At 40.0% G+C, this 25,601-nt stretch overlaps 1 protein-coding gene across 1 annotated transcript in view; it reads left to right on the top strand.

Annotated features, from left to right (window-relative positions):
• LOC129184676 (transmembrane protein 65-like) overlaps positions 1 to 25,136 on the top strand; it is a 41,157-nt gene extending 16,021 nt beyond the window's left edge. The window contains exons 3-8 of the mRNA XM_054780834.1: positions 4,804 to 4,848; positions 6,491 to 6,558; positions 10,715 to 10,769; positions 15,153 to 15,195; positions 21,028 to 21,133; positions 23,761 to 25,136. Coding sequence (XP_054636809.1) covers positions 4,804 to 4,848; positions 6,491 to 6,558; positions 10,715 to 10,769; positions 15,153 to 15,195; positions 21,028 to 21,133; positions 23,761 to 23,913 — 470 coding nt within the window. The 3' untranslated portion in view covers positions 23,914 to 25,136. The remainder of the gene's footprint in view (positions 1 to 4,803; positions 4,849 to 6,490; positions 6,559 to 10,714; positions 10,770 to 15,152; positions 15,196 to 21,027; positions 21,134 to 23,760) is intronic.
• Positions 25,137 to 25,601: the final 465 nt, after the last annotated feature.

The raw sequence follows: 25,601 nt of genomic DNA, 5'->3' as shown, positions 1-25,601 counted from the left end.
TGGGTACGGGTACTATGGTGGTGGACTTAAAGCAGGTCGGTACAGATGCTTGTGCAAGCGACAGGTTAAATATCATTCCAAGACTTTTAATTATTCCACGACTTTCAATTAGTGGACTCGCCCCCCTGTGGGAAATGTGAAAGAATTTAATTTAACACAACAATTTCAAATCTTTAACACAAGCCTCTATTCTCTCTCTATCCCAGACATGGCCGGTTGTGTTTGACTCTTTTTGCATCAGAACCTTTACACCAGAATTTGTGTGGGCAGATGTGGCTGTAATGCACATTGACCACAAACGTTCCACCTGGAAATGAGAAAACAAGCTGAACTGTGTATTTTTGTAAAGGCCTTTGTTCAGCCCCTCATACAGTACATAGAGCTTGGAATGTGGAAGTGTAATAATAGCTATTAGCAAAGGGTCTGGACCAAAATTATTTCATGGTCAAAACATGGAAATTGTATAATTATCCAAATTCCATTAAGCTGCTTGAGGTTGCGTTGAGAGAGAAGTCATCCTAATATAAAATCAAATGAGCTGCATTGACTGTAATTTTGTTCCGAGCAGATGGTAGCGCATCAACATGAAAATGGATTGAGGCTGAGATCAAATGTGCACATGGATTCATCATCATCATCATCTCTGAGGAACTGCAACAGCATCTCTTTATGGTCAGAGTGAAGATGAATTCACTGTAGACTGTCTTTGGAGATGTTTTAAACAGCCCAATTAAAATATATTTTTGCCATTTCCTACTAGTATGAAGCTGCTCCCCTGTCTTGTTAGTCAGGGCAATATTTCAAGGATTTATTGTTGTTTTGTCTCTTTGTATTCTGCTGCCTAATTGGTGTTTCTGGGGATTGAAGCGGGTATTTAGAGTCCTCTTAAGTCACACTGATTAATGTTCTTGTGATGTTCTGCTCACATACTGTATTTGTACTACATACCAGCTGAGTACAAATGTGACTATCTTATTATTTTTCCTACAATAAGTGTTACATTTCAGCTGTCTTTTTCCTCATCACTGTCACTGTGGCCCATATTCTGTGTGGGTAATTTCTTGTGTTCTGTCTCATAAATCATAGAAAAATACTGCAATGCTTTGAGCTTGGTGAATGGCTCTCTCTCCCCCACGTATCAGTATAATGCAGCAGTACAGTATGTGCCAAAAAAAAATGAAAATGCAGCATCGGTTCGTATTCGTGTGTGCTGCATCTCATGCTTCCTTAATGAGAAAGCACAAAATGGATCAAATCCAAAGGGGAAATGAGCATGACATTTGCCAGTAAAAACACACACCGAGCAGAGAATGATATTCCACAGTCTGAGATGAACAACGCCTCTGCAAATGTTCTGTATTCTGCCTCGGTAACACCTGAGCCTGAAGAGGATCGTCAAGCCAGCATTTTTATTATTTTTTTTGGGATTTATTCCGTACCCGAGAAGTCGATCGTCATATCAAAATAATAAGTCATTTTCATACTTATAGTATATGTTTATGTAATGCATTAAGAGTCATTAACAGTTGTTAAAATGTGCTAATAGTGTCTCCATCTATCACAGAAAAAAAGTTATTTCTGTAACTGTACTTAAGATGTTAACATGTCAGTTTTTTTGTACATATTTTTGTTGATTAACCTGTAATGTGCTATCTTTCCCACGTGACCCACTTGCTTAATGAAATGTATCAAAACATATCCAGTATGACACATTGTGACTTCAAAATTGCATTTAGTTTCCCACTGGTTTATATGCAGTCAGCTCAATGGACGCGGAAATATTTTTAAGCTTGATCATGTACAGTAAATGCGCTCTGGCTTTCTGAAGAGTATTTATTACATATCACCATATCACAAAAGGGATAAGCGTAATGCCATACATGAGCATATTTTAGCTTGTTGCATTGGGTAGTGCATTGAAATGCATGCTTGGGTGGGTGCAGTTTAACCTCTCAGAATAAACACTTTGTTAAAGGATGTGAAAGTGCTTCTTGGTGGGTTGTTGTAACTGACAGGCCCATTGACAGTTCCAACCTTTTAAACTCTTATCTGTCAATGCGGCCATAATCGGCCACAATTTATCTGCAGTATTGCTCTAGGACAAAAATGCAAGATTAAGGCAATAGTCTATGGCCGCTGCCGAGTCCCTGCCCGTGGTTAGCTGCTCATCACACTCCATTAGAGGCTTTTCCCGCTCCTTCCTGCTGAGCCCAATTTCTTGCGGGAGGGCAGCGCTGCGGGATTTGACACACCACACAATCAATGCCTTACACCAGGGGACCTTGCAGGCCTTTAGCCATGTCAGCCAATAAATGGCGAGGTGATGTTCAGTAGATAGGAGAGAAAAACAAATCTCTTATCTGGTGTGTTTAGAAGTTAATGTGTGGATTAACTACAAAGAGGTTCTGCAGTAGCCTCACAAATGTCTGTGTGGTCTCGCGAAATGTGACTTGATGACAAACACACAATTTGCTGTTCGAGATCTTTCATCTATATGTCTCTCAGCAACATGAGACGGAAACGTGTCATGTGACCCCACATCCTGAAAGGAAAGGAGAACAGGATTTGAAGCTACACATGGAGGAAAAAAACAGGCTGACACGGTATGAAGTCAAGAAAACACTCATGTTTAATCGAATTTGAAAAAAATAACGTGACTCTATTACACCAATCCGAAATTGCAGGTTAAAACAAGTGGTGTTTTCTTCTGGCATACCTCTGAAATGCCTGTGACAGATGAAAATAGACGTCCGCATGTGGAAATTGGACTCCTATTTCCACAGATCGGCGTGAAACAAATCCAATTTCACAGAACCTGCAAGAGGAAACGACTTTATTGCCCTCGGCCTTCAAAGCGACTGACTGGAGTTATCGGCTTGTTACTGTTCTGTATAGCACAGCTGGAACTAAGTCGTGTAGTGTATTTTGGTACACTTTACATCCAAAGTTGTAAATTGTACTAAAACAACCAGTCATGCCAAATTTGGTTTCACTTTTGTTGCATTAAGAACCATCGTGGTCTGGTAATGGTAATAGTTTAATTTTATTTGAACATGCATACAAGTTACAATGGAATACATCACATAGTACAATTCACAGTTCCACATGTCTAAAAGGAGTAGGAAGAAGCAAAGCTTATTGAATCCTACCCCCCATCCGTTTCACATCTGTTGCTGTACATTTATTCACTTCTTGTATTTCATATGCGATATTTTTAATACATAGAAAAGTGATAAAGTAGTGTAACAATATGGTGATATAATTGTCAAGGTTTTTCCACATTCATAATAAATATTAATCATATAATAATCAATATAATAATAAAAAATAAATAATAAATACAAATAAACATAAAATAAGTTCAATACTCTTCTTTCTTTATTTTGCAAATATCAACTGCTGTTACTGTTTCCCGAAATCGCTCATCTAAGTGCTTTGTTTGAGTTCTTTCTCAATCCGTTCCATAATTTCATTCCACATACTGAAATGCTGTGGTTTTTTAGCGTTGTTCTCGCATATAAATGTTTTTAAGTTGAGTTTTTCCCTGAGATTGAAGTGTGGTAGTGGTAAGGTGGAGCTAGACACATTATCTGTTGAGTGATTGACAGAGAGTTGTCACAGTCGTCACTTGCATGTCACCATGGGAATGAACTGATATGGGAAGAACATGAATTGCATCATTTTATGAAATATAGTGAATAACAATGAGTGAGGATTGTTTTTTGGTTAATGTCACGATGCAGCACTGTGTCCCGTTCCTTTGCTTCTTTTTATGTAATTTATTAGCAGGTTACACTTTTGTCGCACCGGTGCATTGTCGCACTATTTGTGTTGCTGATCTCCATCTCACACCCTGAAGTGGAAATGTGCATGTGACATCTTTTTTCATGTGACATTCCATAGTTACTCCACATCTCCTGAAAAGTCGTTCACATCAAACACGCTCAAGATGGATATGTATTAACCGACGGCAGCTCAATGTTTTTGTAGCCATCGGTCAATGGATTACAAGCTTCCTGACAGGTTAATTGTAGGGAATAGACCTTCCAGCCTTCGACGTAATCAGTACCGGTGTCCCTTAGGGATGTGTCCTCTCCCCAGTTTTCTTCTTTTTCTTCATAGCAACTAAAAACAACTGAACTGGTCGTGAAGCGCTCTGTTGACAGTGTCCAACAGTAGTAGTTGCGTTAATAGTAGTAGTAATAGTAGTAGTAGAAGGGTCGGTATCATGTCCTTTGCACATACAGTACCTACCTACCCATCCATCTCCCTTTTAAAGTGTGTGTAAAGCACTTAATGTGCAATTCCAGTCCTGCCTCACACACTGCCACTTCCATATTAGATGTATTATCATTCACAGTATCAATTCCATACATAGCTCCCAGTCTGAGAGTTCTGGATGACCTGTTCCCACGAGACAGCTTTTCTCAAATGAGAAATATCGTCACTTTTTAATCTTGCAAGATCTTGCGACACCCCTAGCCAATATGGCTGCACCTTAAAGGGATAGTTTGGATTTTTTTGACATGAAGTGGGATGACATCCCCGTCAGCAGTGTAGTACATCAACAGCGACTTGTCTCCCGCCGTATCCCTGCACGCTGTCACCTGTCCATTGTTGTGTATCATTTTCTGACATCATACTTCCATTTCTCTGATGCACTTCTATATCTACATTTCATGTGCTTTTTAGCCCCATATTCTATGCTAGCTTGAGTACCAAAATGTACATTTGTGTCACAAAGCATGCCAGACTTTTCTTCCTTTTCTAGCTGCAATATGTTCATCTTCTCTTTGTCAACAGGGCAGCTCGAGATTGCGCCACCTACCGCAGCACAGTTAAGATATGGTAAGAAGTGTTTTTTTTTATTTTTGGTATTTATTTTGGTATTTTTTTTATATTAGTGTAAATGATATGCCGTATCATGCATAATTCTTTTACCCCTTTAAGGAAGACCTTTAAACTGGACTGGATGCAATGTACGAATCCTCCCATCTAAAGCGCAGTGTTTCCCATGTAGTAGTGAAAATTTTGCTGTTTTTACTGCTTTATCAGAAACAGTAGGTAAACAGTAATCGTAAAAGCAACACTAGTCATTCAGCAATCTCTAGTACTTGAATGTTGCACTCAACAAAGCAAGTTATTGTCTAACTAAGTTAAGTGTGGGACACAGAAACACATCAGGTGGTGCGTGGCAAACAGGAGATTTGCTTCCAGATCAACACTGTAGGAAAATCCTTCATGTAAATGAAATAGCCACATTAAAATGCAGGCCGATTTGGGAAACGGCCTGGTGCACAGATAATGACAGAGCAAATAAATGGACCAGACTCTCACCAAGAGGGTCATCTTATCTGTGCTATGAGTCAAATAAGCCTGCCTCTGGACTAAACTACATTTCTGCAGAGGTTAATATGGTCATTTTTTTAAATCAAAACCACAGTTTTGAAAGCACGACTTCTCTCCAAACTTTAGAAAAATATATATGATTCTGATCACTCTGTGGTGTTACTTCACAGCAAGACGAGACGCAGTCAAGCTTTTCTCTACTTTGACATGCATTACGCCAAAGCACTTGAAGTGACAATTTCAAAATAAAATCGGAGTTCTTGGTTAAGATGATTATAGTAAAACATATTAACACTGTACATCCTACACAGCACACAACCCCATGATGTCACCCAGGTTTTATAATACTTCAACAATTTGGAAAATGAAAGCCCCTCAAAATCTGTATAAATTATCTTTGCCTCTGACTTCAGACTGATATTAAAAACAAAAACAGTGAAGCATTTCATATCTAGCAGTCGGGAGACTGTCTGTATTTTTGTTGTGGGATTAAATTGTTGCTGTGGGTGTTTAGACAGGAGATTAAGATCTTGCAGTGAGGGTTTCAACACTGCTAGAAAAAGTGGGAAAACAAAAACCTGACCTTGCCCTTGCCCTATAGCAGATGGCTTTGACAGGAGAATAACAATGGTAAAATGTAACTTTTAAAAACAGGATCACAAGTAAGTGAAAGACTCCCCTCACACTGGTTGGTTCCAAATATGCTGTCCCAACATCACATTAGATACATTTGTCTCATGAGATGCAATACTCATTTTTACCTCACAGAAATCATTGATTTGACAGTATGTTCAATGTTGTTTTTGCACTTTTCTGTGGTGTAGAATATGTAGAACTTCACTGAGTGCAATTGATATGTATTTGTAATGGATGAAAGTAACTATAGAGATTAATTATTTCTATCTTTGATTTTTTTGTCTTCTAATATTTAGATAAAATTGGAATTGTATAAGGTCATCTACATTTTTAACACCCATGACTGTGACTTTATATTCATTTTACTCTCAGCAGAGAGCTGTTCAATTATTATTCTACTCCACCCTACAAGGCACGATCGAATCAAATGGTTGTTGTTTATTAACCACTAAGTGGTTCTTGTTGGTGAATTATTGTTGTGTTTATTTCATTATTTATTTTTCAGTTCTACTGCACAATGCACTCCCTTTCGTTGGATTTGGATTTCTGGACAACTGCATCATGATTGTTGCCGTAAGTGTTCAAGAAAGGCTCATACGTACTGATACGTCGTTGCAAACACGATGTATAGCCCTGACAGAAAGCATGAAGAAACACAGTGTAATGCCTTTGTCTTTAGTATGTGTCTTACAGTGAGGATGTCACATCTTTACATGTCATTTCACACAGCTCAGTAGGACACTTGGGAGGAATTTTGTTGGTCAGGTTGAGAGAAGTGGGTGAACCCAAAAACAGAGAAATGAAATCACAGACAAAGTGACTAGACAGAAAAGCAACAGCCCAGATGGGACTGTGACAGTTACTACTCTGTCATTGTTTCACAGTGTCTCCAGCTGTCTCCTAACATCCTTCATGCTCCTGTAATCTTCATTCATTCATCTTACTGAAGACCAGCCAAACAAAATAATCAAATTTCATGTAGTATAGCTGCTACTCAGACATGCAATAACGTACAATGCACCGCCTTCTGCTATGACGACGTTGCTCATTAATGTTTCACTCAGTCTCTGCAATGTCACATTTCTTTTTTTTTTTGTCAGCATCTCGTATTGATGCTTGGAGAATTGTATTGCATTTCTTCTTGGAATAAGATGTCTCACCACTAACAAGTCAAGAGTTATTGATGCCTTGGTCATTTAGTTCTCATCCCAAGCAGGTCCATGCAGGCCAGTAACCTATGCAGGTCAATAATTCAAGATTCAAGAGAGTTTTATTGTCATGTGCATGGTAAAACAGCAGTTATACCATGCAATGAAAATCTTATTCTGTTCATTCTCCCAAGAAAAGAAAGAAAACAAATGAAAGAATAAGAACATAAGAAACATAAACACATAAACATATATACCAATAAATTAAGCAACAACAACAGACGAGACATTAATACAAGTAAATAATACAAATAAATAAATAAATAAAGTGCTATGAGTGTGTGCGTGTGTTGCGTGCGGCGTGTGCGAGTGCTTCGTTGAGGAGCCTGATGGCCTGTGGGTAAAAATTGTTTGCCAGCCTTGTGGTCCTGGACTTCAAACTCCTGTAGCGTCTGCCTGACGGTAGGAGTGTGAATAGTGAGTGTTGTGGATGTGTGCTGTCCTTGATGAGGTTGTGTGTTCTTCGTAGGACTCTAGATTTATAAATGTCTTGCAGTGTGGGGAGGGCTGCCCCAACAATGTTCTGTGAGGTCTTGATCACCCGCTGGAGTGCCTTCCTATCACGTGTTGTACAGTTACCGTACCAAACAGTGATGGAGGCGGTAAGGACACTTTCGATAGTGCATCTGTAGAAGCAACTCAGGATTGTGGTGGACATGCCAAATTTCCTCAGTCTTCTCAGGAAGTACAGTCTCCTTTGGGACTTCTTCAGAATTTGTTGGGTGTTGTGAGACCAGGTGAGGTCCTCGCTGATGTGTGTGCCAAGGAACTTGAAGGTTTTCACCCTCTCCACCTCAGTCTCATCAATAAACAGGGGTCTATGCGGCTCCTTTTCCCTTGTTCTTGGGTCGATGATCATCTCTTTAGTCTTATCTGTATTGAGAAGGAGATTGTTATCACGACACCAAGCTATGAGGTCCGCCACCTCTCTTCTGTATGATGTTTCAACACCACCAGTGATCAGTCCGATGACTGTAGTGTCATCTGCAAATTTAATGATGCTGGTGTTGTTCTGGGAGGCCACGCAATCGTAGGTGAAGAGCGTGTAGAGGAGTGGACTCAGCACACACCCCTGTGGGGTCCCAGTGCTCACAATTCTTGAGCTGGATGTGCGGTTGTGGACTCTGACTGACTGGGGCCTGCCTGTGAGAAAGTTAAACACCCAGTTACAGAGGGAGGGAGACAGGCCAAGTGTGAGGAGCTTATCTGTGAGTTTGTGGGGGCTGACTGTATTGAATGCAGAGCTATAGTCTATAAATAGCATTCTGACGTATGTGTCCTGGCCCTGTAGGTGAGAAAGGGCTGTGTGGATGGCAGTGTTGACTGCATCATCCGTGGACCGGTTCTGGCGATATGCAAACTGTAGAGGGTCCACGGTTGCCGCCGGGATGCTCTTTTTGATGTGGGTCATGACTAATCTTTCAAAGCACTTCATAACAATAGGAGTGAGTGCTATAGGGCGATAGTCATTCAAGCAGGTCACGTTGCTCTTCTTGGGTACGGGCACTATGGTGGTGGACTTAAAGCAGGTCGGTACAGATGCTTGTGCAAGCGACAGGTTAAATATGTCAGCAAGCACATCAGCTAGCTCTGATGAGCAAACCCGAAGTGCACGTCCTGAGATGTTGTCTGGCCCTGCTGCTTTTCGTGGGTTTGTTTTGTTTAGAACCCTGCGCACATCAGCTGATGTCACCATGAGAGGTGAGTCCTGTGTGCTCCCCAAGTCCAGCCACCCTCTCTGCTCATCAGGAGTTTGGGTGTCAAAGCGGGCGTAGAACTCATTCAACTCATCAGGAAGTGTGGTTTGGCTGGACGTGGCTACGCTACTCTGCTGTCGATAGTCTGTGATGTGCTGGAGCCCCGCCCACATGCGCCGAGGGTCTGAGGTGGAATAGTAGCCCTCCAGCTTCTGTCTGTACTGCCTCTTGGCCTCCCGTATGGACCTCCTCAGGTCATATCTGGCCTTTTTGTAGTCATCAGCGGTGCCCATGACAAATGCAGTCGAACGAGCACGTAGCTTAGCCCTTACATCACAGTTCATCCACTGTTTTTGGTTAGGGTATTTTCTGTAATACTTGGTGGTGGTAACAGTCTCTATGCATGTGCTAATGTAGCCAGTAACAGCAGAAGCATATTCATCCAAATCAACAGTACAATCTTCCCTCCCCGCTGCAGTTTTAAACACATCCCAGTTTGTGCAGCCAAAGCAGTCCTGAAGTACTTGATCAGTTTCTTCATTCCATACTTTAACTGCTGTACGTACAGGGGGAGCTTTTTTAAGAAGTTGTCTGTATGTTGGATAAAGGAATATAGAGATGTGGTCAGCCTTTCCAAAGTGGGGTCTTGGAACAGCCTTCAAAGCACCTTTCATGTTGCTGTAGACTTGGTCCAGGATGTTATTTTCCCTTGTGGGAAAGCTCACATGCTGGTAATATTTGGGGAGGACAGTCCTGAGGTTACAGTGGTTGAAATCGCCAGATATAATAAATACAGCGTCTGGGTGTTTGGTCTCGTGTTTATCAATGATGTCATGCAGGAGGCCTAGTGCATTAGCAGTGTTAGCTCGTGGTGGGATGTAAACAGCAGTTAAATACACAGCGCTAAACTCACGAGGCAAATAAAAAGGTCTGCATTTCACCATCAGCAGCTCAATGTCCTGCGAGCAGTGCTTTTCCATCGTCTGTACGTCTGTGCACCACCGTTTGTTTACGTAAACACAGACGCCGCCACCTCTGTGTTTACCAGACGCTAAAGTCCGATCTCCCCGGTAAGCAGCAAATGATTCCAACTGGATCGCCGAGTCCGGTATATCCTCCGTCAGCCAGGTTTCTGTGAAGGTGAGGACACAGCATTCCCTGATCTCACGTTGAGCTGTAATCCTTGCTCGTAGTTCGTCCATCTTGTTTTCAAGAGAGCGGACGTTGGCTAGCAGCAGGCTTGGTAGCGGTGGCCTCGTCGCTCTAGCTTTTAGCCTAGCATGCAGGCCGGCTCGCTTGCCTCGTTTACGCCTCGGATGCTTTGCTCGCCGGGTATTCAGCTCACCAGGTCCGCAGGCTGCTGCGTTCTCCCGGCGCAGAAGAAAGGCAAAGTCTGAGAGGCTAAATGAAGGTTCATGGTGAACCCTGCCGATGTTCAAAAGTGTCTCTCTGTTGTAATGTACTGCGTGAGTGTGTTGAATGTCCAAAATGAACAATAAAATAGCAAAAAATAGAAAAACACGGGAGAGTGTCACAGAGACGTCTGCCACGGAGGGCGCCATCTTTGAGACTTTGAGACAATAATGTGAACCTTCTGAAATGAGCAACCACCAATGCCTGATGTTTTGTCACACATTAATGGTTTATTGGCAAGAATTTAAAAGCTCCTCACTTTCGCTTTAATAACTTACCAGCAGGCGTCTGTATAGTTATTACCTACAGTTTTTGTTTATATTTAAATTTAAGTGGTCAGATTATATTTTTAAAATGGAAAAAGACAAAAGACTGCGATGAACAAGTTATTGTGTTTTTCTTACCCTTCAGGGCACACAGATTGAGTTGTCCATCGGTGTGATTCTTGGCATTTCTACTATGGCAGGTAAGAGCATCACTGCATTTTAATGCATCTTTGATGAAAATAAATGAATTAAAACTGTGACAGTTTATCTTTTGAAACAATGGTACACTAAATCATCATACTTTTCATGAAATGGGTAAGCGACAAGTCACCACCTGTGTTACTACAGTGACACTTGATGACCTTTTAATGACACACATACAAATTGGAAGTCCACTGTGACACAAACCTGTTGTTGTTCTTAGGGTTCTTATGTTGACCAACAAATGTCTGCAATAACATCCGCTTCCATGAACGGCCTATTTGCATTTTAACATGATCACTTCCTGTTCCATAAAAGTGATATTAATGTTGTGTGTCATGCAATGCATTTGAAATATCACACTGCTCTTAGTTACACACAAGAATTGTTAGTGCAATGGTGACAAGCCTAGTCATTCTAAAGGACGTCTGAGCCATAACGGCAGCATCACTGACATGGAAACAGGAGTTCAGAACTCAAAAAGCAATTCTCCCGCCTCCATTGTAGCCCAACTGATTAAAAGTGAATAGCGTGAGTTTATACAGGCTGGCATATCAGTATTGCTGCATTGCTTTGACTGTGTTTACAGTTTCTGTACAGACTGTCTCTAAAAGGCCATCCCCAATACATTACCATGTGGGACCTGTCACTTGGATGTAAATAAGTGAGATCAGGCAAGGAAGATTTGTGGTCAGACCTACAAGCTCAGAGATGTGTTAGATGCTGATTTTAGACAAGCTGCAGGCACTTTAACACTCACTGCCTGTTAGGTCTGACTGAGTACATATTAGACTAAAATTTCCACTGCATTATTTGATCCTGTAAGCCAACGTAGTCACATATACTGTATATGAAATATCGTTACTTCTTCTACTATTGAGACGCCATTTCTGCAACTCTGGTGACATTCAAGTTCCAAACGGCTGTCCTTGTAGTGCCCACTCCAGAGTGATGTAGTGCCAGTGTCAAGACTGCAGTGAAGTCCACCAATCACACCATTTCTGGGATGCAAATGTTTGTGGATGAGTTCACGCTGTCACAGATGGAGGCCCCACCGTTGCAAAATATTCCATGCTAATAAATATGTCTGTTTTATGGCTTTTGAGAAGTAAAAAAAACTGCATTTTTGATTGCTTCAGAAAAGCTGCACCTACAGTATATTGGGTGTGAGAACATTATGACCCACAGCACGCTGTTACAATGTGAAGACATGCAGATCCTCTTTTGTCCCATGCTTCATTTTTTCACTGGGAAATATTCTTGCACACAGAATCTCAAGATTGACGGCAAGTAGAGGCAGAGAGATGGAGCGTACCACCACAATATGTGTTTTATTTAAAAATTATATTACAACTTGTGCAAGAAACTAGCCTGCGTGTCCATTTATGTTACTTTAAAATAAAACAAACATTACTTTATACCATTCACTACGTCCAACAAAAGATGCACATCTATCTTTAATTAAACTTGTTTTCATTGCAATTTACTAGGATATGCCACAAAAATGAATGCACTGTAATGAGTGGAAAACGAATAGCTTTTTGCATACAACAATTATTAGCTCTAATCCTCTAACTGCTTAGAAATAATTGCTTTTTAAGTGCAGTGCTTGTTTTTTAAATGTTTGTGGAGATTTTCTTGGCTATTTAGCGGGCGGCATGGCTCAGGTGGTAGAGTGGTCGTTTCCCAACGGGAAGGTTGCGGATTCGATCTTCTGTCCTCCAGTGATCGTGTCGAAGTGTCCTGGGGCAAGATACTGAACCCCCAGTTGCTCCTCGTGCTGCGTCAATCAGTAGTTGATGTGCTAGCAGTGTCAAAGCGCTTTTTAGTACCTTGGAGGTGGAAAAGCGCTATACTGTACAAGCGAAAGACCATTTACCATATTGTGTATTATTGCAAATGCAGATAATAACTCTAACGTCAAATACCATTCATTCCAAGACACTGGGTTGTTCGGATTTCAAATATTTTTTTTTGTTTAGGAAATAATGGAAGTAGAGTGAACCAGATCCAGGTTCTGTTGCATCATAATAATAAAACACTCTTTATTAATGCGAATTTTACCGAGGTGACCACCTTTAGTGAAGCGCTGTACTGTTGGAATGTAGTAATATTACAAGTATTAGTATTATTATATATAAAGTACAAATACAAGCTAACTATTGTGATTGTGATGTAAAAAAACATTGAGTTTCACAGCGATTGCATGCATTAAATCAGGGTTTTCAAAAGTGTGGCGCAGTGGGCTTCACCTGAGCTTCACTTTAATTCATTTCACCTTTAAACATAAGTGAAGCTTACTTAGCAGTAGTTTTTCTTTATTTTTCTCAAGCTGCTGCACCCCTGCAGTCTGCTGGGTAGGCTCACCTTACACTTCCTACTGCCATGCCACACAAATGTTCTTCTGATCACCATTTTTGTGTATGAAAGGTGGAAGATCATTTTTTTTAAACATGACCTCCTCCCTGCCTTTTCGTTCATGATGTTGCACACCGCCAGCGCTTCTAGAAAATGACTATTTTTGCCAAGAGTGCGACTGCACTTCTCACCGACATGTGGAGGCGGGCTGAAAAGTAAATGTTTTCATGATGTAGGTGTGGGCTGCATGGAAGGAGAAGCGTGGCATTACTGTCATTTTGGAAACATTAGATGGTCTCCTGTGAGAGTAGCGGAAGCTCACATGTATAATCGGAGCCAAGCTGGACGCTGACCTGGAGCTTATAGTATAGTGATGATTCCTTCCAGCTGGCAGCAGCGGCCCATTTCATCTCAGCACACTGACTTCACTTAACTGGAATCCTCTGTGGCTCATTTGGCCAGATGTGCAGGTGTACCATCCAGAAACAGAAATAACAAATATGCTGCCATGTTGCTGAGTTGTTGGACTTCATACTATAAAGCATGTCTGTAAAACTCTTGTGCTCCAATACCATCCATCCATTTTCTATGCCACTAGGGTCACGGGTTTGCTGGATCCTATCCCAGCTGACTTCGGGCGAGAGGCGCATTGTGCCCTGCGATTGTGCCAGCCAATGGCAGGGCACATATAGACAAACAACCATTCACACTCACATTCATACCTATGGACAATTTAGAGTCTACAATTAACCTAACATGCATGTTTTTGGAATGCGGGAGGAAACTAGAGTAGCTACTCGGAGAAAACCCCGCACGCATGGGGAGAACATGCAAACTCCACACAGAGATGCCCAACGGAGATTCGAACCCAGGTCTTCCCGTGTGGCCAACATGCTAGCATTTGTCAAATGGGTAACTTAACAACATGTTCATTATTGGTGCACAACTGCACTGCATCATACTGAGAGGTGTTTCTAATAATTTGCCCCCTCATGTTGCTAAGCAAAGTAAAAATATACAGTAGTCGTCCCTCGTGCCCCCCCTCTCCGACCCCAACTCCCCCAAACTTCCCACATCGCGGTTGGAGTTTTGCAAACTTCACTATATCACAGATTTTCATCCATATGAATGAATAAATCATGATGTTTTGTGGTTGAATGCGCCCTATTATTAGTCAAAAAATATGCATATTTATGCACATTGTAATTTGTTGCCTAAATTAAACATTTTCAAGCATAAAAATGGCGAAATGAGGTAAAATACAAATATAAGCTATTAAGAAGATGCATTTGAATTGTGAATGTATATTCTACATTGGCCACTAGGTGTCAGTATTGTTCGATGAGAGAAGCGCCAGGCCAGATGAGACCGTCGCCGCAATATCAGGCTTTTATAGCATGTTTCAATTATCTCACAACAGGCACAACAATAATAACATAATAATATTAATCATAATAATTACACGGGCCACTGTTGCGACCGTAACCCACAACACGACAAAACTCAACTCTGAACTCCCAGTGTCACTTCCTGTCCTCCATACAGAACACATTTACTGCGACACACATGAGCATGGCTTGTATTTATGTCTAAAATGCCTTTTGTTCCTCTGATTTGATCTACTGTGTTGGGTAAGACGGATGTGAAGGTGACTGTATGGGTGTTGTTTCATATCTAATGATGTTAAAACCCGTATTTAGAAGGTTATTAACAGGGTTTCTGTGCCATAACTAAGAAAATATTTTTATAAAGAAGGAATCCTACTTCACGGAAATTCACATTGGGGTCTGGAACCAATTAAATGCGATAAACGAGGGAGGGTCATTACTTTCTAGTCAGGTGGATGAACTGTCACTGTTGGGATATTACGCTGTATTGTGTGTTCTTACAAGCCCAGTGTTTGTGTGCATGTGTGGGTGAGCGTCTTATCATTGTGCCTGTCGGCCAATGCTCCATGCAAATCTCAGTCTTCTAACTTCAAACTTGAATCTCACTCTCGTCTTCTCTTCGTCTTCCTCCCTCAGCTGCTGCTCTCGGCAACTTGGTTTCTGATCTGGCAGGACTCGGGTAAGAGTTTCTCACCAGCACACACATCAACACACAGACACACGCCTCCAGACACCCTTATACTGCACACACACTGACTTGACTTGAGATTTGTGACTCATTGTGACGCCTGAAGGTCTGACATGAGGCACAATGCATCCTATTACTAACTTTGGAGAACAACGCTTATAGTTATGTTTTTCATTTGATAGTTATTTTTTTCATTTGGCAATACGTCTTTTGAAAGTTTCAGAAGTGATGATGTCAATCTTTCACTTAGCATGGTAATATTGTATCACTATGTATGATCCCCCCAACTTCTCAATGCTAACGGCCTTTAGTTGAGTTTAGTTACATAGTTTGCTATGATTAAGATCATTGTTATTGTCATGAATAATGTTTTCCATACATTGCATCATATTTTGCTCCCATCATGGTTGTGCACAGAGCAACCAATTAGCGTTCAACTGGTTGAGGGTTAAAATTAAAGGCAGACACTAGAGGTCGCTGTCTCAAACGTCACAGACGCTGTACAACTGAATTTTGAGCAAATTTACTAAATAAATTAAATAACAATATTGGCATATACTTACAATAAGCAAAATAATCAGCCGACAGAACAAGAATATTTGACTTGCCAAAATGCTTGAAATAAGTAAAAAAAAAAAAAAAGATTTTCGGTAGGATTTTAGGGACTGCTTTTGCATTAAATAAGAAGCAGAATAGGGAAAAAAATAAGCTGTGCCCATGCTTTTCTCTCTTTGCATAATGAGGAATCCTGAGGAAAGTTATGAGGCCTTTGAAATAATTGTTGCAACATTATTTGTTGATTGTTTTTGCATCATTAGTGCAAGTGTTCCAAACTGCCTATCAGACAGACCAGCCGATTCAACGTTCACCAGCCTGCTGTGATGGGGTCATTATCTGCACCGTTACACCTTGTTACTGTGTATCATGCACTGTAGGAAGCAGCAAGCAGTACACAGTCGTCAATGAGGATATGTGTTATGATGCTCTGATGCATGACACACATTGCTGGAGCCTTTGCAGATACACACACAAACACACACGTCTCCTCACATGAGTTTGTGTGCTTGCATCTTTATCCTACTTTGGAAACCCTCAGGAGTGATTTGTCAAGGTGAGACTAGGTCAGACATGAGAGGACACCCGCAGTGGGCTGCTTGTAGTGAAACAATGGTGTCACACGCCATGTTTTATGTCAGAGAGCAGAAAATGGTGCATTTCAGTTAACTACATTGTCTTTTCAGCACACTGCTCTTGCTTAGGTCCATAAAGTCAAATTACCGGTGTTCAATTGCATCTCCTGCACATAATTGAAATCATATATGTATATTGTGCACATTGATTAATTATGCAGCCCTGTCTTGTCAAGTGAAGGGCAAGTGACAAATAGCAAAACCTTTCCTTGCACCCATATATTTGCATACATTACTGGCTGGTCTTTTACTTTTAGTGCAACACTTTGCTGTGTTGCACTTGGCACACCATATATATCCCACATTCTTGCAGTAAACATTAATTAGTTGAAATTGTCACCACCAAATTAAAAGCTCAATTAATTGGTTTTGCCACTGCATTTGTGGCAGTGTTTGTTTTTTTCTTTTTTGAACTTTCTAAGATAACTTCAATTGCTATCGCTATAAAAGTACCTACCTGTGAGAGCATGAAGCAAGAAACTTTTTTTTTTCTGTTTTCAAGGGGGAGTAGGGAAGGCCCCAGCCCGACTGTATTCTCCGAGGGGGAGGCTCTTTGTGCTACCCTCTGAAAACCTCTGCTCGATGGCCTTATGTGCCACATAAGTGTCCAAAGAAGTTAAACTTTGCTAATTATAAAACATAAAAATATTAAAACAGTGAGTCTTGACTTTGATGACAAATTAAGGCAGATGCGCCTCAGACATCTCATCGTTCAACATTCAAAGAAGTTAGCCAATGTAAAACATAACTTTGATAACAAGTGACAGTGTTCATTTTTATGCTGGAGTCTTTGAATGCGAGTCTGCTTACTTTGTGGAATTTCCAGTATATTGGATTAACACACCCAGTCAAGTCATAATCAATCCTTTAATAGTAGCTGGATTGATATGTTGTGAGGTGCACTGAGCTCTGATGCTATACTGTATGCTAATGTCCTTCTTCAGTCTCCACATTGTAAGACCTCAGGCGTATCCGACGTCAGAGGTTGGTAAACTGGATAGAAAGTAGATGCATGGATTTCACTCAACTCCTGTCGGACACATTGACTTACTTGACTAATCACAGTTGTCCAAGCTAATGCATGTTAGATAGCAAGTCAGTTCCAATCCCCAAAGGCATCATTTCCGTTGCTTTTTAATCAAAGAGGGAGAATAGATGGAACTAGCATGCTCCTCTTGAGCCTTTCCATTCAACTTTACAAGAATTACAGTGGAAGGATTGCTCTTGAAGCCTGAAGACAACTCTTGTGCTCCTCTTCTTGCTGTTGCAATAGCATGTGCATACTCATTTAGATGTGGTGATGCTTTACATGTGTGTGTGTGTGTGTGTGTGTGTGTGTGTGTGTCCTGGCCAGCTCAGTCTCAGCTGCTGTTGTCTTTAATGGGCCAATTCATCTGCTGCTTTCCAGCACAGCCTGACCACTGTAAAAATAATAGGACACAGCCAACTTATCAAAAAAATGGGACAACAGAACACCGTTTTTTAGCTCACGGGGATAGCAGTGTGAAGAAATATTTTCCTGCTCACACACACAAGGGAGCCTATTATGATGATCCACAAGCTGATTTGTAGCACATAGTGGAGATGCATTATCATCACATTTGTATCTTATTTCATGATACCAAAGGTAAACAAATGAGAATATTAGTGCAGGAACTAGCATCCATTTCTTTTAATAATAACAAGTCAGTCCTACATAATTATAGCAATTCCATATTGTCATCTTGTGTCACCTATGCTGACTCTACAGTTGTGTGGCACCGAGGATCTGAGAAGCCATTAAATACGTGATCTAGTTTTAGCGTAAAATGTCACCAGTGCTTTTCTCACACTGGATGAGCAAATACAGTCGCCCCCTCCCCACATAGCTTCTCGAATTTTGCGGCTTCAGTCAATCCTGTTTTTTGTAAAATATATTAATTAATAAATCATTGCTGTTTTGTGGCTGAATACGGCTGATTATTACTCAAAACGTGCAGGATTACGCTTGTTTTTTGTATTTTTGTATTTTTGGCCTAAATTAAGCATTTTCAAGCATACAAATGGCCTAAATAAACGAAAATACAAATGTAAGGCATTCAGAAAACGCATTGAAAGACACGTTTTGATTTGTAGTTTTCTACACTGGTCACTAGGTGTCATTAATGTTACATTATGTTACAATAATGAGACAATAGCCACCGCAGGAAGTACTATACAGAAACCGGAAGTAAAACAACAGCAAGGAAATCTCCTAATGGAGAAAAAGGAACACTCGCAATGCAGGTGAGTCTATATTATTAGTCTTATTAGTCTATTAGTCTCATTTTCTGTTATTATGTTTACTACATTGGGTAATACGAGTGTAAAGAGGACTATAGGGTTGTTATTGTATGTCTTGAAGGCTCTAATAATGTTTTTAGAAGGTCGTAAACAGGTTTTCTTTGCTCTAAGTATAACAATAATCCATTTATAAAGATGGAATCCTACTTCGCAGAAATTCACTAATTACAGTCGAGTCTGGAACCAGTTAACCACGATAAACGAGGGATTACTGTACAGCAGTTATATTGTTCTTATAAAATGGAAATACTGGCAAATTGTCAAAAAGTTTGCACCTGGCCCCACACGCCCTCCAGTTTCTTTGTGGCTACAAGGTGATTGAATTATTTTTTTAAATCCTTCCCTAAAGCCCGGTGTAGTAATTGAGTGTATCAATCAAGTTGTCACACACAGGAAGGTTCATAACCTGCTTTGGAGATTCCAGTTGTTCATTAAGAAGCAATGAGCCCCAGTGATGGTCGTTCTTCTATCACCTAATTGGGTAACATCACTTAATGATGGTCAATTTACACTTTTCACAATGAACAAAGTTTAGTCACATATTCTTAATGAGGTGGAGTCATGTGAGTAAGGAGTTTTCCAAGTCTTCCTGTTGTTGTGTATTGTTTGTCCATTTTGACTTTAACGTAGTGAAAGTTATGGCAGCTTGTTTCCGCCACTGGAAAAAGGAAAAATCCTAATGATAAGTCATAATTATGAGATAAAAAGTCCAAATTATGAGATAAAGTCCTAATTATAAGACAAAAAGTCGAGAATATACGAGATTAAAAGTCATAATTATGAGATAGAAAAGTCATCATTGTGAGATTCTAAAGTCAAAATGATGAGATAAACTGCACATGTGCTGAGTGTCATGTGAAGAAGGCGGCACATGCGCAGTTTGTATCTCATATTTTCAACTTTTTATCTCATTATTATGACTTTTGTCTCGTAATTTTGACTTTTTATCTCATAAGTTAGACTTTTTATCTCATAATTATGACTTTTTAATCTCGTAATTTCGACTTTATATCTCAAAATTATGACTTACCATGGGGATATTTTTTCTTTCAGTGGTGAAAACGGGCTTCTTTTGGAAGCATCTTGATATGGCACACCTGTGAGGTGGGATGGATTATCTCAGCAAAGGAGAAGTGCTCACTATCACAGATGTAGACAGATTTGTGAACTATACTTGACAGAAATGGTGATATTATGTATGTGGAAAAAAGTTTAGATCTTTGAATTAATCTCATAAAAAATTGGAGCAAAAACAAAAGTGTTGCGTTTATATTTTTGTTGAGTGTAATTCATTTCGCCATTTTTATGCTTGAAAATGCTTAATTTAGGCAAACAGTATGCATATGCATATTGGTTGTATACAACCATGAAACAGCATGATTTATTAACTCATTCAATACCAAAGACATATTTATAGGTTTTTATAATCCCGAACGCTTGATCCCAACAACATATTTATATGTCTTCTACGGGGTTTTTTTCCGCGAGAGGCAAAAAGAGGTGATGATGCACCTCTCCACACTAATGCAGTAACGCTTCAGAGCGCTTAAGCCGTAAAAAAGGGCCACCATGTGGCAGAAATGAATTTGATAGGAGCTTGGCAGGGATCATGTTAATGGACAAATCACACATGACAGGAAGGAGGAAGTGAGAGAGCGTGGAGGAGTGTAGCGTGCAGAAGGTTACGCACCGTAGGGAAATTTTAACGCGTGCACACACATAGTTCAGTTCCATGTGAAAATTGTAAATAATTCATGTTGTTATGTTTGGAAATAAATTGTTATTTTGATGTAAAACAACCCCTTTTTTGTGTTGTTTATGTTGGTATAATTGTTTAGATATTTCAGCTGTCACAAAAGCAAAAGTTTCTGTCAAAGTGAAAGTTATGCTTGAAATGCATCTTTTCACAAAAAGCTGTTTTTTTCCCCTTTTCTAGTCGGGAACTGATATTTTCCTGAAACTTACTTGTGTTCTACTGCTGATTACTAAAGAGCGGAAAAAGATAGAAACACACTTTTTTTCGGTAGTCTAATCTTTCTTTTGGTTCCATGTTTATGTAGCCATAGAACACAATATTCTGTGTGCCTTGGAAAATCAGATAGATTGATTGATTGATTGATTGATTAGCCAAAATTGTCCAAAATGGACGGTATTGAGTGGTTGTCTTTTGAACAATGGCTGGGATTGAATTAGTTAATTAATATGTTTGAAAAACCGTGATCGAGTGAAGCCGCAAAATTCGACGTGCGATCTGGTGAGATTTTCCGACATGTGAATTGTATTGACTTATTTTGTCCTTGTGTGTCTCCAGGCTGGCAGGTTACGTGGAGGCTTTAGCATCTCGACTGGGCATGCAGATTCCTGACCTGAGTCCAAAGCAGGCAGACATGTGGCAGACCAGAGTCAGCTCTCACACGGTTGGTTGTTGTGTTACAATACACGCGATATGAGTTATGAGTAGCAAAATCATTAAAGACTCAATATGTAACAATGGCACCATTAAAATAGCAGCGTGAAAATCATATTGATTGTAGACTGGCTTGTTTCAAAGAGAACTGTGTCTTTGCTGTTGTCATAGTGACGTGAAATCACCGACTTTGGTGGTCTAAAGTAATGGTGGACTTGCCTGGTCCATCTGTGGTACGGTTACGGTTCAGCGTTGTGTGCGGTGCATGTGAAAATTTCCAACAATGATCTTCGATTACTTCAAAACAAACAAAATATTTTATTCTTTAAATATTTGGTTGACTTATATAGCTTTTTTGTGTTAATTATATATTTTAAATTATATCTTCATTGAGTGGTCATTTCAATCTGCCTCCCAACATGGTGATGAAAAAGTAAATTACACTTCACAACCACAGCAAGAACGCCAAAGCACGACTAAATAAATGAATTAGAACAATTATTCCTTAGCAGTGCTTTAACTCGCTATGTAATCAGCTATAAAGAGCCATTGGTGGCTTTAATTTGTGGTGCATTGTTTCGTAAACAACGCTAATGTTTTGTTTGTTTGTTTTGTTAATCATTCATTGTCCGCACAAAAATGACACCTAAACGGTTTCCAATGCTGGGCGGCCTGTGAGGTGTGAGACGTAATTAGCTTTCATTAGCTTGATTCATCAGACACTAAAAAGGCTGACTGTTAAAGTTCACGCCAATCAATGTGGTTTCTTTTCAGAAAGGTGTGGCAGGACATTGATATTATTCAGCATTTTGACTTCTCGTTATCAGGCAAAGGAAGCTAACTTGTGCCTGTCCACATTTATGTGCTGGAATTGTTGATTTATTTCATTCAAAAACCAAAACACAATGCATATATTTCATCGAGAACGTCCAAAGTCCAGAGTTGACAGATTATAGGCTTGTCACTGTAGCGCTCATTTTCACCAGCTATTATGTAAGGTATGGTATGTTGTTGTATGGTATGGTGAGGAAAGCTATCATGTATACTGTAGTACAATATAGTATATGCTGTGCTGAGGTATGGTACAGTACATGGTGAGGTGTGGTATGATGTTGGATGATACAGTATGATATGGTGTGATATGGTATAATGTATGATACAGTATGGTATAATGAGATAATGTATGTATGATATACAGTAGTATGTTATGTTAAAGTATGATATGATGATGTATCTATACAGTGGTGTGAAAAAGTGTTTGCCCCCTTCCTGATTTCTTTTATTTGACATGTTTATCACACTTAAATGTTTCAGACCATCAAGCAAATAAAATAACAAATAAAATAAGAAAAAAAAAATTGAGCTCGCTCACTCTGGAAAAGGCTATAAAAGCCATTTCTAAAGCTTTGGGACTCCAGGAAACCACAGTGAGAGCCATCATCCACAAATGGTGAAAACATGGAACAGTGGTGAACCTGCCCAGGAGTGGCTGCCCAACCAAAATTACGCCGAAAGCGCAGCGACAACTCATCCAGGTCACAAAAGACCCCACAAGAACATCCAAAGAACTGCAGGCTTCACTTGCCTCAGTTAACGTCAGTGTTTGTGACTCCACCATAAGAAAGACACTGGGCAAAACCGGCCTGCATTGCTGGATTTCCAAGACAAAAACCACTGCTGAACAAAAAGAACATTAAGGCTTGTCTCAATTTTGCCAGAAAACATCTTGATGATCCCCAAGACCTTTGGGAACGTACTCTTGTGTCTGACGAGACAAAAGTTTAACTTTTTGGAAGGTGTGTGTCCCATTACATCTGGCGTTCAAGTAATGCCTCATTTAAAAAAAAATCATACCAACAGTAAAATATGGTGGTGGTAGTGTGATGGTCTGGGGATGTTTCACTGCTTCAGGACCTGGAAGACTTGCTGTGATAAATGGAACCATGAATTCTGCTGTCCTCCAAAAAATCCTGAAGGAAAAAGCCCGACCATCTGTTTGTGACCTCAAGCTGAAACAAACTTGGGTTTTGCAGCAGGACAATGATCCAAAACACACCAGCAAGTCTACTTCTGATTGGCTGAAGAAAAACAAAATGAATACTTTGGAGTGGCCTAGTCAAAGTCCTGACTTGAATCCTATTGAGATGCTGTGGCATGACCTTTAACAAGGCGGTTCATGATGGAAAACCCTCCAATGTGGCTGAATGACAACAATTCTGCAAAGATGAGTGGACCACAGGGTCCTCCACAGCGCTGTAAGAGACTCATTGCAAGTTATCGCAAATGCTTGATTGCAGTTGTTGATTCTGAAAAAAGAAGACCTTAGGAAGGGTCCAAACACTTTTTCACAGCACAGAGTATGTATGATGATGTGTATATACTCTATGTGCCAGTGAGGTATGGTATACTGCATGATACTGTACGTTATAGTGAGGCATGATGTGATGATATATCATTTATCATAGTGAAGTATGGCATGATGATGGATGATACAGGGCGTGGTGATGTCTGATGTACAGTATGTGGTGTATGATGCGTGTGAAGGGGAGGTATGATGTTTGATGGTATTATTATTTATTATCAGGTTTGTTATGTATGTATGCGGTTTGATCAACATGTTATCGGTGTCCTGTGCAGGGCAAAGCCATCGGCGTGGGGATCGGCTGCATCCTTGGCATGTTCCCTCTCCTCTTTTTCAAGGACGATGACGAGAAGAAAGACGGTAAGAAGGAGAGCAAAAATGAGAAGATGCAAGAACAAGCTGTGACAACGGAGGGCAGCAAGAAGTGACAACGTCAAGGACTGTTTAGTACCCTGTCAGGACAGTTTGGAGTTGGATTGGTGGACCAAAATGTCCGTCAACTCCCAAAATAGTCTCATTGTTAAAAAGACACCTGAAGACTTAAGGTGTCATGTTAGTGCTTCATTGAAGTGGAGCACGTGGACATCTCCCGAAGACACATGATCATCATCAGCCTGCTGCTATTCACTCTCCTTTTGCTCCAAAATACTAAACTGTGACCTGGTTCTTCTCTCTGCCAGGACTGAGAGGAGTTTTATTTAATAACAGGAACACAGACCAGTTTAGTGTTTGTCTTGTTTTTGGACTAAAATGAAGCTTGGTTGTGTACTGTTAATTTGTGTGGTGTCACTTTGCATGATGGCTCAGTAAGAGAGGAGAAAGATACCGTTTGCATCAAGCACATCCCAAACTTCGGCTGCTAGAACAGAATCAATAATCAGCATCTTTGGCTTCGGTTGTTGTGGGTTTTCTAAGGGGGGAGTGGGAGGGGGGGGTTACCCTGCAGTTGAATCACTAAATGAGACAAAATCAGCTCTCTTGATTGTCATTTGGTCTTCGGGGTAACACTAACATGGCATTCCTTTGACATTTGACAGGAGGCTTAATGATGTAGCAGCTTTTAATAACGTTAATACGTTAAGGCGTATATTGTGTCTCTACTGCCCTCTACTGGTTGTCAGATGCACCGCCGCACACTCAAGAGACCGCAATATTAGGTTCCCCTGCCAACGAATAAAACCCAATTGCAGACGTGTACAACTGCTACTTCTGATATTTTGCCCTTCTTGTGTAGCTAAAAAGCAACCGAAATATTACAAATAGCTTTTTGTCAGTCAAAACTGAGCTTTATATTATGACCAGATTGTGTGTTCAATATTGATGTTCTTTAAATATATATATATATACCATCTGCAGCCTCACAAATCTTAACTTATATCTTATTTTATTGTATTCAGCATTTTAAATTGTTCTTATGTTGTTGTTTCGCAATTTGTTTGTTCCAGAATGGGAGACTGTAGTATAATGTGTTTATTTTTGTTCGAGTACTACAACCTAATTAACTTTGTTGCTCCATTTATTTAATCATTGTTATTTTTGATGACCCGAAAAGAAATGAAGTTTGACTGTTGTTTGTCGGACCTCCACAATGCATGCACTACTAATAAAATCTTATTGTGTATATTTATTTGTTACAATCAATCAGTAATTACCCTACCCTTCACAGATGATAACACAGCAAAAACAAACAAACAAAAAAAACAAACTATGGATTATTAATCTGCCTTCATGACCTGGCTAAATATCACAACTCAATGTGATTGAACGGAATATTCAAATGAACAAAGCACAAGAATTTATGAATGATGGTGTCGCTTAAAAATGTGTTGAATTGTTTTTTGTTTTTTTTTACACTTATATTTAACATCGTAAATATTCCAAGTTGACTTGCTGTCATGTTATTTTTAGACAAGACACCGGAAGAGAACTATTACATATTGATTATGATGTTTTTTAGGTGACTTAAAGGTGTGGTGATGGCTGTTAATATTGATTTTGTTGTCATGACGACTGTTACTTTGAAGGAGGTTTGGAAATGAATGTGGCGACTGAACATTTTTTGTTGCAAAGTGGTTGCAGTAAGCTGCATGCTAATTGAAGCATGTTATATGACTTG

Source organism: Dunckerocampus dactyliophorus, chromosome 7, assembly GCF_027744805.1.
Source record: "Dunckerocampus dactyliophorus isolate RoL2022-P2 chromosome 7, RoL_Ddac_1.1, whole genome shotgun sequence".
In the NCBI taxonomy this organism is placed as follows: Eukaryota; Metazoa; Chordata; class Actinopteri; order Syngnathiformes; family Syngnathidae; genus Dunckerocampus; species Dunckerocampus dactyliophorus.
Note: the sequence above shows the minus strand (reverse complement) of the source record. Positions and strands in the feature narration are given on the sequence as shown.